Source organism: Aquarana catesbeiana, linkage group LG05 (genome assembly GCF_042186555.1).
Source record: "Aquarana catesbeiana isolate 2022-GZ linkage group LG05, ASM4218655v1, whole genome shotgun sequence".
Taxonomy (NCBI): domain Eukaryota; kingdom Metazoa; phylum Chordata; class Amphibia; order Anura; family Ranidae; genus Aquarana; species Aquarana catesbeiana.
In genome coordinates this window covers 72,869,972-72,889,361 of record NC_133328.1, presented here as the reverse complement: position 1 = coordinate 72,889,361, position 19,390 = coordinate 72,869,972, and the positions used below count along the sequence as shown (strand labels likewise).

Below are 19,390 nucleotides of genomic sequence, written 5' to 3'. Positions count from 1 at the left end.
CTTATTGCTTCAGGCACTACATCATCTAGTACATCAAGGAGTGATTGTAGAAGTTTCGGTATCCGAAAGGGGCACAGGGTTTTACTCAAAGTTGTTTATGGTTCAGAAACCAAATGGGGACACAAGGCCCATTTTGGACCTAAGATCCCTGAACAAGTATCTACTTATACAGTCCTTTCGGATGGAGTCTGTCCGCACAGTAGTAGCCTCACTCCAGAGGGGAGACTTTTTAGCCTCCATCGATATAAAAGACGCGTATTTACACATACCTTATCTTTCAGCCTCATCAAAGGTTCCTATGTTTTGCAGTAGAGGAACGTAATTTTCAGTTTGTGGCTCTACCCATTGAGGTGGCTACAGCTCCCTGGGTGTTCACAAAGGTCCTAGCACCAGTACTGGGTCTTTTAAGGACCCAAGGGATCCTAGTGCTGGGGTAACTGGACGACCTACTCAGAGATCACTCATTACAGGCTCTAGAACAGAGCATAATATGCACAGTGCGGTATTTGAAAAGCTTAGGCTGGATCATAAATAACGAAAAGTCAGCCTTGAAACCAGCTCAAAGTCTAAAGTATTTAGGTCTGATCCTAGTTACGGTTCAAGCAAGAATATTCTTGCTACGCGTAAGGATCTGTGCCCTGAAGGTTCAGGTGCATCAGATAAGGTTCACCAGACAACCCTCCATTCGGCTCTTTATGAGTCTTCTAGGGAGGATGGTATCCTCCTTTTAGGCATTGCCTTCTGCCCAGTTCCATTCCAGGTCTTTACAACAAGACATCTTGTTGGCCTGGACCAGAAAAGGAAAAGCCCTGGATTATCAAATGTTCTTATCTCCTCGGGCACGCTTAAGCCTAAACTGGTGGTTGCAGGATCACAGCCTGCGAAAGGGAAAATCCTTTCTTCTGGTAACTTGGAGAGTACTGACTACAGATGCTAGTCTCTCAGGCTCGGGAGCAACCCTAGAAGGGCTCACAGCTCAGGGCGAATGGTCAGGGACAGAACAGATCCAGCCCATCAACGTCCTGGAATTACGGGTACTATGTCTGGCCCTACGGTCCTGGCCGGTGGAGCTTCAGGACTGCCCTATCAGGGTTCAGTCCGACAATGCCACTGCAATGGCCTATATAAACCACCAAGGCGGTACCAGGAGTCGTTCAGCTCTGAAGGAGGTGAACCACATACTAGCCTGGGCAGAGGGACATGTGCCGATTTATATTGGCAATCCATATCCCGGGAGTAGAGAACTAGAAGGCAGATTATCTCAGCCGCCAGCAGATCTGCCTGGGGGAAAGGTCCCTACACCCAGGGGTGTTCCAGGAAATTTGCCAGGGTTGAGGATGGCTAGAGGTCGACCTATTGGCATCCAAGTTCAACAACAAGCTACAGCAATTTGTGTCCAAACACGGGATCCTCTGGCAATCGGAGCAGATGCTCTGATAGTTCCATGGAAACAGTACTCCCTGGTTTATGCTTTCCCTCGGATCCTTCTTCATCCACATTTTGTTGCGCAGGATTCAGAAAGAGGGGGTTCCAGTAATTCTGGTGGCACCAGCCTGGCCCAGAAGGCCCTGGTTCCCGGAGATTGTGAGACTGACAATAGATGGGCCATGGACGCTTCCACATTGCCCCGATCTACTGTCTCAAGGTCCTATATTCCACCCCAGTTACAGTCTCTAAATTTGACGGCGTGGCTATTGAAGCCAGGGTGTTAAAGGACCATGGCATCTCGGGATCAGTAGTGTCTATCCTAGTGAATGCTAGAAAAGCTGTGACTAGAAAAATTTATCATAAGGTCTGGAAGACTTATATTGCTTAGTGTGAAGCCAGAAAATGGCATCCTTGGAAATACGTGATTAGGAGAATTCTCTTTTCCACAGTCAGTTGTGGAAATCAAATTGGCTTTGAGTACAATCAGAGATCACGTTTCGGCCCTATCAGTATTCTTCCAAAGGCCTTTAGCCTCCCATTCACTGATCCGAACCGTTATGCAGGGGGTAACTCGCTTGCTTCCTCCCCATTAGGTCACCTATGTGTCCTTGGGGACATGAACTTGGTGTTGTCTGGGTTACAGAAAAGACCATTTGAACCTATCAGGGAAATTCCATTATGCTGCGTACAAACGGTCGGACTTTCCGGCAGAATCTTTTCATTGGACATCCCGATCGTGTGTGGGCCTCATCGGAATTTTTTTTTTTCAAAAATTCTAAAGGACCTAGAAGTAGAACATGCTTTAAATCTTTCCAATGGAATCAGTTCCTATCGGGAAAACCGCTCGTCTGTATGCTGTTCCGACGGACCAAAAACGACGCATGCTCTGAAGCAAGTATGAGACGGCAGCTATTGGCTACTCGCTATTGAACTTCCTTTTTCTAGTCCCGTCGTACGTGTTGTACATCACGGTCGGACTTTGGTGTGATCGTGTGTAGGCAAGACAGTTTCAGCGGAACTCCGTCGGAAAAACCTTCAGAGTTTATTCCGACGGAAAAAACGGTCGTGTACGCGGCATTAGACTTGCTGTCACGCAAGCTAGCCTTCCTGATGGCCATCACCTCAGCTAGAAGGCTGTCGGAGTTGGCGGCCTTTTCGTGCAGGGAACCATACTTGATCCTTCACCACGACAGGGTCGTGTTACGACCTGTTCTACCCTTTTTTGTTAAAAGTGGTGTCGGCCTTTCTTTTAAATCAGGACGTTATTTTGCCGCCTTTTTTCTCTCAGCCTCATTCAGCGTTTGAGAGGCGACTGCATTCTTTGGACATTGTCCCGGCAGTCAAGGTTTATTTTTCTAGATCTGCGGAGATCCGAGGATCAGACTCCTATTTTTGTTTTACCAAAAGGACCCAAAAAAGGGCAGGCAGCTTCCAAATTGTCAATTGGTCATTCAGGCCTACGGTCTGAAACGTAAAGCTTCTCCCTTTAGGGTGAGAGCTCATTCTACCAGGGGTGTAGGAACCTCCTGGGCTTTTTCGCCATCAGGTATTTGTGGCTCAGATTTGTAAGGCTGCAACCTTGTCCTCAGTGCATATGTTCACAAAATTTTATCAAGTGGATGTTCGAGCAGCCAAGGATTTGGCTTTCGGCCGCAGCTTGCTGCGGGCTGCCGTATACGTTCTGATGGCTATTGTTTAGCAGGGTGTCTCCCTCTCCTCAAGGTTATTGCTCTGGAACGTCTCAGTAGGTAATTAATATTAGCCTGACTCTGTCTCCCATGATGTATGAAAAAGAAAATAGGATTTTTTCGTCATGCTTACCTGTAAAATCCTTTTCTTTGAGTACATAATGGGACACAGAGATCCCTCTACTCTTCTTTGTTTTTTTTTTTGTTTTTTTGAGGATTCAGTGCTTGCTACAAAACTGAAGTGCTTCCTGTGTGGGAGGGGTTATATAGGGGATCACTTCCTGTCTGAAGACCTTTGGTCTACCAGTGTCCATTCACCTGGTGATGCAGTATAACCCAGCAGGTAATGAAAATTAGCCTGATTTGCGGCCCATGATGTACTCAAAGAAAAGGATTTTACCAGGTAAGTATGGCGAAAAAATCCTATTTTTGATTAGTGGTTTGTTTTAAAGTGGCGGTGTTGTGCCAGATTATTGGCAAGGCTAGATTATTTCCAATTCATGTAATGATTGTTGATCCTTTTTAGATGTGCTTGATCATTGCCATGGGCCTCATATTACCCTGTTAAAGGTGAAGTACAGCCAAAGCTTGTTTGTCTGTACTTCTCCTGTGGATCACAGAAGTGCAGTACGTTCTGCACTCCTGTGACCCATTTTCAGCAGACAGCAGGCTGAAGTCACAGAGCCGGTCCAGGCTGGGGAATAATCGTGACCATATGGTCAGGATCAGCCCAGGAGTCTGGACTGACACCTGGCTCAGCCTCTTAGGGAGTTGCCGAGTGCCTGAGCCAGCTGCTCCCGCCCTCTCCACAGCTCAGTGCTTCAATCACCAGCTCTCTACTCACAGAGCTGTGAGAACTGAGTGATCAGCTGTGTTTGATCGCTCGGTTCTCTGTGTTGGAGCCGGTGGGGGACAGATGAAGCATCAGATCGATGTTGCATCCACCTAGGTAAGTGTGATTCTTGATAAAAAAAAAAAATCCTGTACTTCTCTTTTTGAGTGGAACTAAACCCTTCTGTTCTAAGGAAGCTGCAATCTTAGCCTCTGTTTAATTTGCAACTGCCATGGTGCAGCACATCTGATCAGTTTTGAGAGCAGCCATTTAATGGTTTGAGAGTATTAATATTATTATCCAGGATTTATATAGCGCCAACCGTTTGCTCAGCGCTTTACAAAATAAAGGCAGACACTACAGCTACAACACCATTTTGGTACAAGAGGATTCAGAGGGCCCCGCATATATATATATATATATATATATATATATATATATATATATATATATATAAATTGTTATACAGTTTTTTCCCTTTTGTGTGCATATCTATTGCACTTCAGTACATCGCAGTCTCCAGGATTGTAATTCTCAACTATAGAATTGGAGAGGCCAGTTATTGCAGTTGGAAGAAAGAAATAGCTATGACAATAAGCTTTGTGGGCTCATTCTTACATTCTTGATTGTTTTGTCACTATATATCGTTGGACTTTTGTGGTTTGCTCATCTTGAAATGTTATACGGTGTCACCTTTACTCTTTCTTTCTAAATGTTCCTTAGTAACACTATTCAGACCTTTAAATAAACACATTCTTGTAGAGAAAACATTATTTGTAACATTTGAAAAAGATGATGTATAGAAGATACCTGTAATACACGCCGTATATTGCATTGTCTGCTGTATGACCCAAGGATATTGGAGGCTACACAGTTCCTTGACCATATAAAACACAGATCTACAGGCCAAATTCTGTAGGGTTTGTGTTGCCTTTAATATCATTGATATTTTTCAGCGAGATATGAACCTTGTTTCTGTTGTTGCACAAGTTATTGTACAGCAGTAAAAAATTACTTTTTTTCTTACTCTAATATCCAGTCTTCAGTTACGAAGAACTCTCGCTCCTATGAAACAGTTGGTAATATTGTATCCCCAATTCAGGAGTTATTACTTTCAGTATCATTGGATGGGAAAGGAGGTTACAAAAGTCCAACTCCAGCCAAACAGATTTATTCTGTTTTGAACAGGGAAGGCATGATTTGAACCATGTGAATAAGGTTCAGGAGGGCAGTATTTTCAATATGAACTTAATAACTTAGAACCCCTTAAACATGATATTTATTTCGAGCAAAGGCCTTGGACAATAAAATGGCTGTAGTTGCAATTTTTTTATGCCACATGTTTGCGGAGCAGTTTATTAAATGCAAATTTTCAGGAAAAATACACTTTAATTAATTTTAGTGCGCACACAATATAATATTTTTGGTAAAATATAAAAGATGATGTTACGCAGAATAAATACTTATCATGTCACGCTTAAAAATTGCATACACCCACAAATAGCAATACCTTAAAATCCTTTACAGGTTACCAGTTCAGAGTTACACTGGAAGTCTGGCGCTAGAATTATTGCTGTCACTGTGATGTTTGCGGTGATACCGGACATGTGTGGAGCCAATTACATATGCACTTACGAATATGGTCACTGTCCCTTTAATATATGTATATGTGTTATAGTTATATATATATATATATATATATATATATATATATATATATATATATATATATATATATTTTTTTTTTGCTATGGGCTGCCACAGGTCCTCTTTATAAGTACCGAGATCCATTTGATCAGATGCTGTTTAAGCCAGCAACAGTTTGTAAACAAACAAATCAAAACCAGAAGTGACAAAATTCTGGTTGCTTACAGTTTCTGGCGTGGCAGAGGGGGGAGGAACAACGTCAGTACAGCAGATGCTATCGGGTGAGAGAAGAGATCCCGGGAAAGGCAGCTGCAAGGAATGGATGAGCCCCCTCAGCCACCTGTATAGGGAATCACCTTCTGACAAAAAACAGTACCAGGTTCTTATTTGTAGCTTCAACCATGATCCTGTTAAAACCACCTTAATATGCAGCCATATATAAACGTACGCCGTTATTGAGGTGGTTAACTTCAAGAACACAGTGACTTATCTTAAGTAACTATCTCAACTAATCTTGGCAAATATTTTACCAAGAGAGTAGATGTTTGGAATAAGCTTCCAGCAGAGGTAGTGAGTCAACAGTTATGCCTTGTACACACGGATGGATTTTTTCTGATGGATGTTGGCTCAAACTTGTCTTGCATACACACGGTCACACAAAGTTGTCGGGAAATCCAATCGTTCTGAACGTGGTGACATAAAACACGTACGTCGGGACTATAAATGGGGCAGTGGCCAATAGCTTTCATCTCTTAATTTATTCTGAGCATGCGTGGCACTTTGTGCGTCGGATTTGTGTACACACGAATTACATCAGAATTTCCGACAACTGATTTTGTTGTCGGAAAATTTTATAGCCTGCTCTCAAACTTTGTGTGTCTGAAATTCCGATGGAAAATGTGTGATGGAGCCCACACACGGTCAGAATTTCCGACAACAAGGTCCTATCACACATTTTCCGTCGGAAAATCTGACCGTGTCTACAGGGCATAAGTGGTTTCAAACATAGTTAGCACAAACATAAACCTATAGTCAGTCAAAAAGGTAAAGTATAACTAAAGGCATATATAATCTTTGTATAGAGTGGAGAGGGTTAAAACCCATGTCAGGTTTTTATTGCTGTCTGTGGCCGTTGGGGAGAGTCATCCTCTCTATATATCTTGTTTACTTTACATTTAATTTTCATTGAAACTTTCATTTTCATTGAAAGTAAAATTAAAAGATCCCAACACAGGACTAGAGTGGAACTTTATTAATATGGACACCAGTTTTTTTTGGGGGGGGGAGATGGATTCCGCTTGCAGAGAATTCCTCTCACTTCCTGTTCTGGTTATGGGACAGAAAGTGAAGGTAAATCCCCCCCCTAATGAGGCACAGATGGTAAAAAAAAAAAAAAAGAACTGACAGGGTTATAACCCTGCCTTACTCTATCCAAAATGAAAAAAAAAAAAAAATAGTTTTGCCTATAGTTTTACTTAAACTATAAAAAGGGAGGCTTGATAAACTGCTTGTTCTGTCTCTCTCGCTGTTTCTGAATTTCTCAGTGTTTTGGAGCCTGATTTCATTGCTGAGACATAAAGTGGTTGGAAATCTTTCCAGCAGGGACCCAGACTGATAGACTAGAACATTTGACAATGTTTTATTGATGTCTGTCACTTCCTGTCCCTGTAATACTGAATGTGGACAAAAAAGTGGAGATGGTTTTCACTGGCGCAGGAAGTTGGGAATAATCCTCCAAATGAGATCATGAACAGAAATAAATACCTGACAAATATTTTAATGGCTTGGCACTCAAATACATTAAAAATGGCTAGAGTTGGTGAGTCTAGTGCATCATTGGTTCTGGCTGCCTATACCCAGAATAGTCAGCTGAAGAGAACCAAGATGGTGATGCAGGACAACACTGGATTCACTTTGTGGGCAAGTATGCATTTTGAAGAGCACTATACAGGTAAGTGGGGAAAAAAAAACATAGGGTGGGATGTGGACAGTTAAGTACTGCTTTAGACCCCTTTCGCGCTGATGCGGTGTGGTTTCGCCACACCACAAGTGCAAGGCATTGTGTGCACTGGTTAGCTGCACTTTCCCATTGACTTCTATGATGTCCTTTGTTTTTGGTGCGCTTTCTGAAAATGCACCAAAACCATGAGACATAGTAGAAGTTAGTGCTAAAAGCAGCAGGTACACTGCGCTGTGCCGCATCACTGTGAAAGGGGCCTTAAACTGTACAGCTCCTACTGACTTCCTTTTGACCACGTGAGGTAGTCTGTGCTCTAGACGCAGTAGGTCATAGATAACTCAAATTTAATAAATTGAGTGGACTTTCTGATTCTTATGCAATTGCAGTGTATTTGATAGCCTTAGTAGCTGATTTTTCTTAGTAGCTAATAGTAGTTTGATTTTTCTTAAAGTGTTTGTGAACCTCAGAAATGAAATATAAACAAAGCATATCATTCTATAGTGTGTACTTGTCTTAATCCATAGCACTAAGTGTCATTTCTGTCTGCTGCCTTGTTCTTCGGCTTTCAGCATGAGTCACTTCTAACTAGTTTTCCTGATACCAAGAGAAAAAGGATGAGGGGAGAGCACAGCCTGTGATTGACAGCCTCAGCTTTGTTCCTGTGTGCTGTGTGAAGGAGGTGTGTCCCTTTCCCTCCAATCAGCTCTCAGAACTCTCCTCGCGAAGTGTAACGTCAGCTCCCCGCCCCTGTTTTGCAGAGTTGAAAGATCCTGTGTAAATCCTGCACTGAGTGGATGTAGGAGACAGATTGCTGTAGATAAACTGGTACAACTTATGTAGAAGGATTTGTTTCAGCTCTGTGCATCACCTGAGACCAGTCACTTCACTGGGTATATGTAAGGGTTTACTATTACAGTTTGCCTTATAAACATAAGTGTGTTGGTTGACCGGGCTTTTAATGCTTTGTAGCTCTTTGGAGAGATTTCATTTAACCTTTTATAGTTTTTTTTTTCTATTTGATTTGGAGTTATATATATTTTATAGATGTGTACTTATGGAATTATACTTAAATGAATTACATCTATAGTCTGTACCTGCTTGCAGTATTTTTTCTTAAAAAAAAAAAAGTAAAGAGGTTATTCTTTCTGCTAGTTTAACCTTGTTTTCTTCAGGGAATGTTAATATTTTGCTTTGCTCATATATTGTATGAATATTGTCATCTGCACAAGCCATTAAGTAGCAGCCCTAGTCCTGCATGTGTAATCATTTGTGATGTTAATGTTGCAGAACACTCGGGTTATTAGTAAAACGGCTAGAGAAAGGTGGTAAAGCTGAACGAGAGAACCTTTTTCGTGAGAACGACTGTATCGTCCGGATTAACAACGGTGACCTTCGCAACAGAAGATTTGAGCAGTAAGTGGATTCTTCATTTTCAGTCAAGACCAGATATTATGAGTTTTAATACCATAAAGCACTTGTGCAGATAAGATTTTTTTCCACCACAAATTAAGTTTAAAAGTTCATCAATCGAAAAAAAAAAAGTTGCATCTTTTCATTCTATGACCTACACCGCATAATTTGAAAAAAAAAAATATGATGGAAAAATGTAGCTGCTAGAGTTATGAGAATAGCTGTATCAGATACAATCCAAAGTTCAACACAATATCCTGTTTCAAAACCTACACATTGTCCTTGAAATTGGAATAAGGGTAAATATAGTTTTGGGAAAATATTTGCAATGCTATTAGTTATTTATAAACTCTATTAAAAAAATGTTAATGTGCTCTTAAATTGCCAGCATGTTTTTTTTAAATTTAGTTTTACTCAAACTACCAGGCAGTAAGTAATTACAGTGCATCCAGAAAGTATTGACAGCGCTTCACTTTTTCCACATTGTTACGTTACAGCTTTTTTCCAAAATTGATTAAAGTCATTATTTTTTTCAAAATTCTACAAACAATACCCTATAACGACAACATGAAAGAAGTTTGCTAAGATTTCAAATTTATTAACTATAAAAAATGAAAAAAATAACATGTATATAAGTATTCACAGCCTTTGCTCAATACTTTGTTTAAGCACCTTTGGCACCATTACAGCTTCAAGTCTTTTTGAGTATGATGCCACAAGCTTGGAACATCTATTTTTGGTCAGTTTCAGATCTCTCCAGAGATGTTCAATCAGGTTCAAGTCTGAGCTTTGGCTGGGCCACTCAAGGACATTCACATAATTGTCCTGTAGCCACTCCTTTGTTATCTTGGCTGTGTGCTTAGGGTCGTTGTCCTGTTGGAAGAAGAACCTTCTCCCCAGTCTGAGGTTCAGAGCGCTCTGGAGCAGGTTTTATTTTTTATTTATTTATTTCAGGTACTTATATAGCGCCGTCAATTTACGCAGCGCTTTACATATACATTGTACATTCACATCAGTCCCTACCCTCAAGGAGCTTACAATCTAAGGTCCCTAACTCCCATTCATACATACTAGGGACAATTTTAGACAGGATCCAATTAACCTACCAGCATGTCTTTGGAGTTTTCATCAAGGATGTCTCTGTACATTGCTGCAGTCATCTTTCCCTCAATCCTGACTAGTCTCCCTGTTCCTGCCACTGAGAAACATCCCCACAGCATTCTGTTGCCACCACCATGCTTCACTGTAGGGATGGCATTGGCCAGGTGATGTGCAGTGCCTGGTTTCCTTCAGACATAATGCTTGCCATTCAGGCCAAAGAGTTCACTCTTTGTTTTCCTCAGACCAGAGAATTTTGTTTCTCATGGTCTGAGAGCCTTTCAGGTGCCTTTTGGCAAACTCCAGGCGGGCTGTCATGTGCCTAATATTGAGGAGTGGCTTCCATCTGGCCACTCCACGAATCAGGCCTGGTTGGTGGAGTGCTGCAGAGATGGTTGTTCTTATAGAAGGTTTCCCTCTTTCCACAGAAAAATGATGACGCTCTGTCAGAGTGACCATCAAGTTCTTGGTCACCTCCCTGACTAAAGCTCTTCTACCCCAATCTCTCATTTTGGCCGGGGCAGCCCGCTCTAGGAGTCCTGGTGGTTCCAAACTTCTTCCCTTTGCAGATGATGGAGGCCACTGTGCTCATTAAGACCTTCAATGCTGCAGAAATGTTTCCGTACCCTTCCCCAGATCTGTGCCTCGATACAATCCTCTGTCTGAGGTCTACAGACAATTCCTTGGATTTCATGGCTTTGTTTGTTTTCTGACATGCACGGTTAACTGTGGGATCTAATATAGCCAGGTGTGTGCCTTCCCAAATCATGTCCAATCAACTGAATTTACCACAGGTGGGCTCCAATCAAGTTGTAGAAACATCTCAAGGATGATCAGTGAAAACAGAATGCACTGGAGCTCATTTTTGAGTGTCATGGCAAAGGCTGTGATAAGTTTTCCAACAAACTTCTTTAATGTTGTCATTATGGGGTATTGTTTGTAGAATCGTTGTTCTCAGGGCAGGGGTAAGGGCTCCATTAGTCCTAATGGAGGGACTAATGGAGCCCTTATCCCTGCCCTGAGAACGACGATTGTCTCCTGGGAACAAGCCATTGAAGGCGCTCTTCATTGATGCCGACCGGTCACCTGTGAAGGAAGTCTGAGATCTTAGCAGTGTTCCTGTGGTTCTACTAAGCCTGTTTTGATCCCCCTGAGTAAGGGCGGTCGCAGGCTTTCTGGTGAGCCTCCATAGTTTATTGAAAGGTGACGGGCAGCACAAGTGGTGGAAAACATAGACCCAGGGTCTCGCATTGGAAATCTTCCATTTGGATACTTTCACTTATGAACTGTGTTTTTGTCACAAAAATTTTTTTTTGTGTGTTTTATATGCATGTTCACTACTAATGGAGTAATAATCACACATGGACTATTTTGTATTTGATGTTTTCATTTGCACCTGATTTTGATCACTATTGATATATTGGAAATGTATTGTATACATTGTCATCATACACATCATACTCACTTTTTTATACAGCGCTGCACTCCTACCTTTATCCATATCTCTTGTTCCCTATATCGGGGTTATAGTGCCTAGTTGCAGGATATCCTTCACGGCCCCCCCCCCCCTTTTTTAATCTTATTCATTTTTTTTACATTTATCACGTACCTAGTGCAATTCTCCTTTTTTAAGTAGGCACAGGCTGCTAACTTCCCCTCTGCCCTGCCGAAGGTACGAAGGTGCTTTTAAAGAGGAACTGCAGGGAGGACTGCGATGGGGGACATGACTGCAGGGAGGACTGCAATGGGGGCCATGACTGCAGGGAGGACTGCGATGGGGGCCATGACTGCAGGGAGGACTGCGATGGGGGCCATGACTGCAGGGAGGACTGTGATGGGGGGGCCATGACTGCAGGGTGGACTGCGATGGGGGCCATGACTGCAGGGAGGACTCTGATTGGGGGGGCCATGACTGCAAGGAGGTCTGTGATGGGGGGGCCATGACTGCAGGGAGGGCTGTGAGGGGGCCATGACTGCATGGAGGACTGTGATGGGGGCCATGACTGCAGGGAGGACGGTGATATAAAGACTGCGCTGTAACCATTACAGTGCAGGGAAAGGGGGTGGTGTGAATGACTCCGTTTACCGACTGCCCCATCTGTTAAATCAGAATTAGGTTTAAATACTTGACAATGGCCATGTTTACATTATGGTTTATTTTTGTACATGGTGGAAATGTTTTTTTTTTTTTTTGATCAAGTCTGGAAGATTTCAAAACTTCTGTTATTGAGACAGCATTTCAGGTCAATGACTCTGCAACTTAAGATCTATATCTCTTTATTGGAAACCACAAATCATATTCACACCTGGTTAATATCAAGTAGATTGGAGCAAATGCCTGAGCTGAGCTCTTGGTACTGGTTGTTATGAACATCAATATACCGCTCAGACTTTTACAGAGCAATAAAGCATTCAAAATAAAACCAGAGATCCAGCATCTAATACTCTGCAAAACTCCTTGGGTCTATGAAGTAATCAAGCAGTATACCTGAACCAAAATCATTGGCACATGTTAAACAGTAGGGTACGTTTTTCCACGAGGCCGTGCATTGTCTGCCTACTTTAAAGGCTACACAAGCTAAAATGCAGACGCTGTAGTTTTAACGTTGTAGTGTGAGAATTTAGCTGTTAAACTCATGCTAACTTTGTACACAATGCTATAGGGGCAACAGTGTAAACAAAAACTGGACTGTTGAGAAGTACTACTTCTTGTTGCCACTCACAGCCTCTAAGTGTAAGTCCTTCTACATATATTTCGCTGTTGGTAGGGGGCGAGGGATGGCATGGGGACCGTATGCAGTAAAGTGATTCCCCCCCCCCCCCCCCCCCCTAAAATCCTTGAGCCCAGGACATTTTTTTCCCGGTGATGTCTGTTTTGCACATTATACATTTTAGGTTTTCTTGTATACCATAACAGATTATTCATTGTCTTTTTGTGTGTGTATGGGGTGGGGAGGTGTACCGATAGGGCTTTATTTACTTTTATAGCAAATGTGATGGATAGACTCTGAGTCATCTCTTGATAACATCAAGGATGCTACTGCTGGTAAGAGCACCCTCTTTCTTGACATAAAGACCTAGGGTACAAATTGCAAAGTCCTCTTCCTCTCTATCTGCTAAGAAATGCCCCTTTTGATTCTCCATTCTCTCAACATCCACTTTCAGACAATTTCAAGTTTGGCTCCTTATCTACCTGCAAGTCTTGACACTGTGTTTGCCAATCCCTCGGACAAGCATTCCTCTGTAGGAAGTTGCACTTCTACTTTCCATAGTTAGGGGACATTTGTTAACCTATGTGGATGCTTAGACAGCTTGCATCTTAGACAGGTGCAGAAGGTGGTACCACAGGGCTTTACACTACTGCCCCCTCCTCTGTTTCTGACCTACAGCTTTCCTGTGTCACCGCACAGATTAGCAGTAGAGATGGGCTCGGGCGTTTTCGGATCCTGGTCCCAACCCACTTGCCCGATCCTGCTAGGAAGCCGACACTGCTAATCACAGGCAGTGAGACATTTCCCAGTCTGCAGCTGCACAGACTGGGAAATGTCTCAATGGCTATGATTAGTGGTGTGCAGTGTCTGCTTCCTAGTGGGATCGGGCAGGTGGGTTAGGTCTAAGATCCCAAACAAACCCGAGCCCATCTCTAATTGGCAGATCTGCATTGAGCCTTCCTAAGTCGTTTGGGTCAAAATATCATTACTCTAGTTGATTTGGCTAAATGGTTCCATGGGTTTTTCTCCAACTTGTTCACTACTTTGAAGCCCAAAGGGGGAATTTGCCCCTTTCTGTATCCTAAAGCTCAGTATGTCTTCATTGGAGTCCAAAAAGTCCGCATGGAATTAAAAAAAAAAAATCTATTCACCGGGGACCTTCACCTTTACCACCAACCTTCAAAGATGCTTGCCTACTTGTCCCTATCTTTCTAGCGCAACAGCAATTCCTACGCTTTGCTGATGGGCCACTACCAGTTTGTGGCCCTGCCCTTTGGCATCTCGTCCTCAGGTAGGTATTCACCAATGTGCTGGCTCCGTGACTTGCCTGTTGCTCTCTTATGGCATCCCTATTGTGGCATACTTAGACGACTTTCTGTTTAGAGAACAGTCTGCATGGGCTCTGTTGGACAATATGACATTGACTGTCCAGAAATTTCCGAAATTTTGTTGAACCCTGAGATTAAGCCTTGACCTTTAGAAATTGTTGGAAAAATTTCAAAAGTCTTGTCTCAGATTCAAACTCTCCAGCCGAAGAGCCATCTGACTCTTGCTTTTGAAAGGGTGTCCTGGTCTGATGGAAGCTTCTTTACCAGAAGTCATATTTCAAAGTTACACTCAAGATCTCTACATTGCAACATTCTGTCATTGTGGAGCCAGTTTTTGGACAGATCAGTTTATCTATCAGAGAGGACCAGGATGTTCTTTATGTGGCAGCTCAGGAATCTGGCTCTGGAGTTGGCTGCCAGCACAGTGACTGAGCTCTTCCTGGTCATTGTTTATATTTGGGAACTACTGGACAGATCCTTGTCATGTGATCAGGGGCTATGGGAGCTGTGTTACAGGCAATCACACCACTCACATAATTGGAAAAGCCCAACTCTTCCTCCTGGGCTTTAGAGCCCCTTTAAAGGGTTGCCCAGGTGCAAGAGGTTAATTGACAAATTAAAACATCCTCATTTGATAGCATTTTTCACAAGTGACTAAAACATTTCCACAATACTGTATATAGCCAATTCATTTATCTCAAGATGATTTTAGTAGCATTTTCTATCTGCTTGTGCTTTCTGATCATTTTCACCTATTTCTGCAGACGGTTTGCTCTGCTTGTATCCTCCCCTGTCAAGTCCAGCTGTGTTCAGTTCCTTGTCTTGTTCTGTAGCTTAGCAATAACTTTCCTCCTGAACTTGGCAGTGTTCTTTGATGTATTTAACATGTTTGTTAATATTTTAGATGTAAATCCTGGGAATTGATAGAAGTTAGAGTAGCGCCGCTGGCTGGCACACATTGAAGCAGTTCTCAAATATATCACTTGTCTGGTTTTCACAGTGTTTTTTGCCTTCTGGAAAATGTGCAGTAGTCAGTTGCTGGTTATTTTTTGTGGTTAGGTAAATAAAACAGGATATACAGTTTCTGTATCGTAATTCTATGTTTATAGATATTGTACTCTAATGCCCTGTACACACGATAGGATTTTCCGACAACAAAATCCATGGTTTTATTCAGACAGTTGTTGACTCAAACTTGTCTTGCATACACACGGTCACACAAATCTTGTCGGAAATTCCGAATGTCAAGAACGCGGTGACGTACAATGAGCCGAGAAAAATGACGTTCGATAGTCAGTGCGGCTCTTCTGCTTGATTCTGAGCATGCGTGGAACTTTGTGCGTTGGAATTGTGCAAACACGATCGGAATTTACGACAACGGATTTTGTTGTCGGAAAATTTGAGATCCAGATCTCAAATTTTGTGTGATGGAAATTCCGATGGAAAATGTCCGATGGAGCCTACATGGTCGGAATTTCCAACAACAAGCTCCCATGGAACATTTTCCATCGGAAAATCCTATTGTGTGTACGGGGCATTATCCATGTGCTTTCCACAGTCTGACTTGCAGATTTCTATAACCACTAGCAACCAGTGATAGGTATGTTTCCTTGAGTGGAATATCCTCCCTGATTGGTTGGTATGGGTTATTTCACTTCCTGTAAATTAGGCCCTACTTACAGACTGCGTGTCTCTCGGGGTTGAACAGAAGCCAATTGTCCTTCTAGCTTTGTCCCTCTTCTCTTCGCAAGAAGGCCTGGCATACAGCGGGAGTAAGCAAAGAACTAGATGCGGTGGGGTCAGGGAAGGAGCTGCCAAAGTTTACTTTTCCTATTAACAAGCTGGTGATTGGTTGCTCAGGACCACCTTGAAACCAGTCATCAGCTTATTAATAGAAAAAGTTAACTTTGGCAGTTCCCGCTCCCATGTCCAGTGCTGTGTTCCGCTGTAAGTCTCTGTGCATCCTAAATCAGTGAAAGTGTAATTCTTTGGTTTTAAATTTTTTTTTAATGTTATATTTAATATAGTGTTAAAATAGTTACTTAACAAGGCAGTAATGATGTGTACAGTGCCTATAGTAGCCAATCATATTTTATCCTTATTTTGTTGATCACAGATCAATGAAATATGCTTTATGGTAAAGTTGTTGTTAATAATTATTTTTCTAACTTAATTCTGCCTAAAACATTTAACAGTGTAATTTCATGAGATAATTTGAGGACATGTTTAGGGGTGGGACAGGGTGAGGGTTGGGAGGGGCAACTGGTGACGAGTAAGTCCTGGCTGGTACCCTTTTCTGGAAACACCTGAACTCAATTATTTGGAAGAGTGTCCATATACCTTTGGGTTTATAGCATAGGTAAATTTATCTGTATCCAAAAACCATTTTTTCTAATTTGGTTGTGTCTCATTGGGGAGCTTCTGGAGGCACAACAGAAAATTAGATGATACCTTTACAAAAAGAGCAGATAATTTCTATCACCAGAACATTTGTTCTCTAGACTAGTGGTTCTCAACCCCCAACAGGCCATGATTGCAGGTTTTCCTTTGATTTAAAGCACCTGTGCAAGATAGTCAATGGCTTGGTATTTTGGACATCTATTTTATCTAAGAGAAATTCCTAAAACATGGCCTGTTGGAGGTACTGCTCTAGAACCACTGCTCTAGACAACTGTGAATATGTGTATTTCTTATCGCTTGGTATCCAAAGGACAAACTGAGGATGAATCTCCCCAGTGGGGACACAAGCGGCAATAAAAAATTGATAGCGGTTTTAACCCTTTTCCACTTTATGTAAAACTAGGTATTGTCTTTTTCTCGTGCTTCAGTCTCTGCCCTCTTCAATAGACAACCTCATAGAAACTCACTATTAAAGCCAGTCAGAAGTTAGAAATATTTTTAAGAGCAATAATCAAAGTGGTTATCTTCATGAATCAATTTTTCTCTGCAAAATATATTAAAATTAATATCATGCATATGGACATTTCAGTTGATCCATCCAGAGCTCAGCACTTCATCAGGGCTAAAAACCAGAAGATGCAGGCACTTGGATTGGAAAGGCCATTTCATATTTGGGTATAGTTGGCCTTCAGTTATAGCTTGAAATTTTAAAGCTGAACTACAGGAAACATCTAAATAAACAAATGAAATACGTACAAGGGAATTGTCATACCTGTCAGATCTTCTTTTTTGTCCATGTTGTCCTGAGATTTACACAGCTCTGCCACACAACACAGCCTCATTTGGCAGGGCAAGATTTTTGTTATAATTGCGTTACATTTAAAGTAGAACATAAGGCGTTTTTGGATAGAGTCCATCTGTGTCCCATTGGTGTGGTTTCCCTTCACTTTCTGTCCTATAGCCAAAACAGTGGGTAAGAGGAAACCCCTCCAAAGTGAGGGTATCCCTGGTTGATGCCCAGGTCACCCTAACTAGTGTCTCCATTGGAAGATTTCCCCTCTATTCCTGGTCTGGTGACAGCCAAAATTTTGATCTTCCTTGATCTTCTTTCACTTTTGATGACAACGGTAAGCATGACAAATGGAGAGGGTGAATCTCCCTAACATGGGCATAGCAATTAAAACCTTACAGATGTTGTAATCCCTCTCCACTCTATCCAAATTAAAAATAAATAAATAAAATTTCTTTTTAGTTATACTTTGAGTCCATTCACACTAGCGTGACTCCAAAGTCGCACAATTTTCAGTGTGACTTTGATATGACTTTACACACAATGGACCTAAATTGCATTAAAAGTTGCACCAAAGTAGTGCAGGCACCTTTTCAAAATCATTGCAACTTTAAGTCGCATCAATCTGAATGGGTGCCATTGAAAAGAATGGGCTGCGATTTTTCATGTCCCAAGTCGCACAAGTGTGAACGGAGCCTAAGGATTTTGTTCCTTCCCCAGCCTGTGATTGGACAGAGAAAGTAGAAGCAGCAGACGGGTGAACTCCTCTGTTACTCTAGTGGCATATTCATTTTCTTGTTAGCACATAAGCATACCAGCACAACTGATGGGCTTCTTGTGCTGTTTCTCCCTCTCCCAGTCTTAGTTCTGTTGTACTGTGGGTTTGCAAGGTATTAAATCCAGGTACTTAAACTGCCTGTTTTTAAAAACCTACATTTATTGATAAATTAATAAATACAAAGCTTCATTCATTTGTATTTTATGTGCCTGGAGTTCAGCTTTAATGTTTCCAGAACCAGCACAAGTCACAAATATGTTCATACTGGATTCTAATGAGATAGATGACTTTGTGTGTCTTTCAGTCCTCTTGATGGGTCCATACTGCACATCAGCTGTTCAAATTGGAGGTGCATGTTCTACATTAGATTTGATGTGAAGTTTTTGGAATGAGTATATAAAATATACAAAGCACAGACCAGGTTTTTGCTTTGGGTTTGTAAATCCCAGATTTCACGTTTCTCAGTTTTTCTCTGCTATTTTTGACTGTTTTGTGCACATTACAAATACTCATTAATTGGGACCAACTGTGACATACTAACAAGTGACTGCAAAGACTTATTTTTTTTCTATAAATAATTTCCTATCTCCATAGTGGCACACAGCACCTCATTTTGCATAATTAGAAAGCATAATTATATTCCTAACAATTTCATAATTTGATAATCTTATCTCATCTATCCAGAGCACAGCATATGTTCCGTCAAGCCATGCGCTCGCCCATGATTTGGTTCCATGTGGTGCCTGCTGCTAACAAAGAACCGTATGAACAACTATCTCAAAGTGAGAACAACAGCTATTACTCCAGCCAACATGCCTCTGACCACCAGTTCATGGACAACAGGAACTTTCACAGTCCCGGTCCTGAGCAGACACTGCAGAGAGTTCCCGGTCCTGAGCAGGCACTGCAGAGAGTTCCCGGTCCTGAGCAGACACTGCAGAGAGTTCCTGGTCCTGAGCAGACACTGCAGAGAGTTCCCCGACAGGGAAACCAGACAGAGCAAATTGACTCTTACTCACACCTACCTCATAGTATCAATTCAGCAGGAAAACCACCAACCGGCCTCACCCCTTCACCACAGCGTGGCGCTAACTGCCCCCCTGCCAGCGGTTACAGTACCAAAAAAGGAAAGAAGCTATACATCCAGCTCAAGAAAGGTAAGAGACATTACTGTATCACTGTCCTTGGGACTTGATTTTTTTTTCACATTTTAATACATATTTTTTTCTATTTAATGATATTTTATAAATCGTGGCATTTCTGATTCATCTTTTGAATCTGTGACTTCACCTAACACTTTTTAATAATAAAAAAATAAAA

The 19,390-nt window shown here is 41.9% G+C and overlaps 1 protein-coding gene across 5 annotated transcripts in view; it reads left to right on the top strand.

Annotated features, from left to right (window-relative positions):
- PARD3 (par-3 family cell polarity regulator) overlaps positions 1–19,390 on the top strand; it is an 867,373-nt gene that overhangs the window by 381,634 nt on the left and 466,349 nt on the right. For all 5 annotated transcript variants that reach the window (XM_073629882.1, XM_073629881.1, XM_073629879.1 and 2 more), the window contains 2 exons: positions 8,843–8,968; positions 18,755–19,227. In XM_073629882.1, the coding sequence (XP_073485983.1) occupies positions 8,843–8,968; positions 18,755–19,227 (599 nt within the window). The remainder of the gene's footprint in view (positions 1–8,842; positions 8,969–18,754; positions 19,228–19,390) is intronic.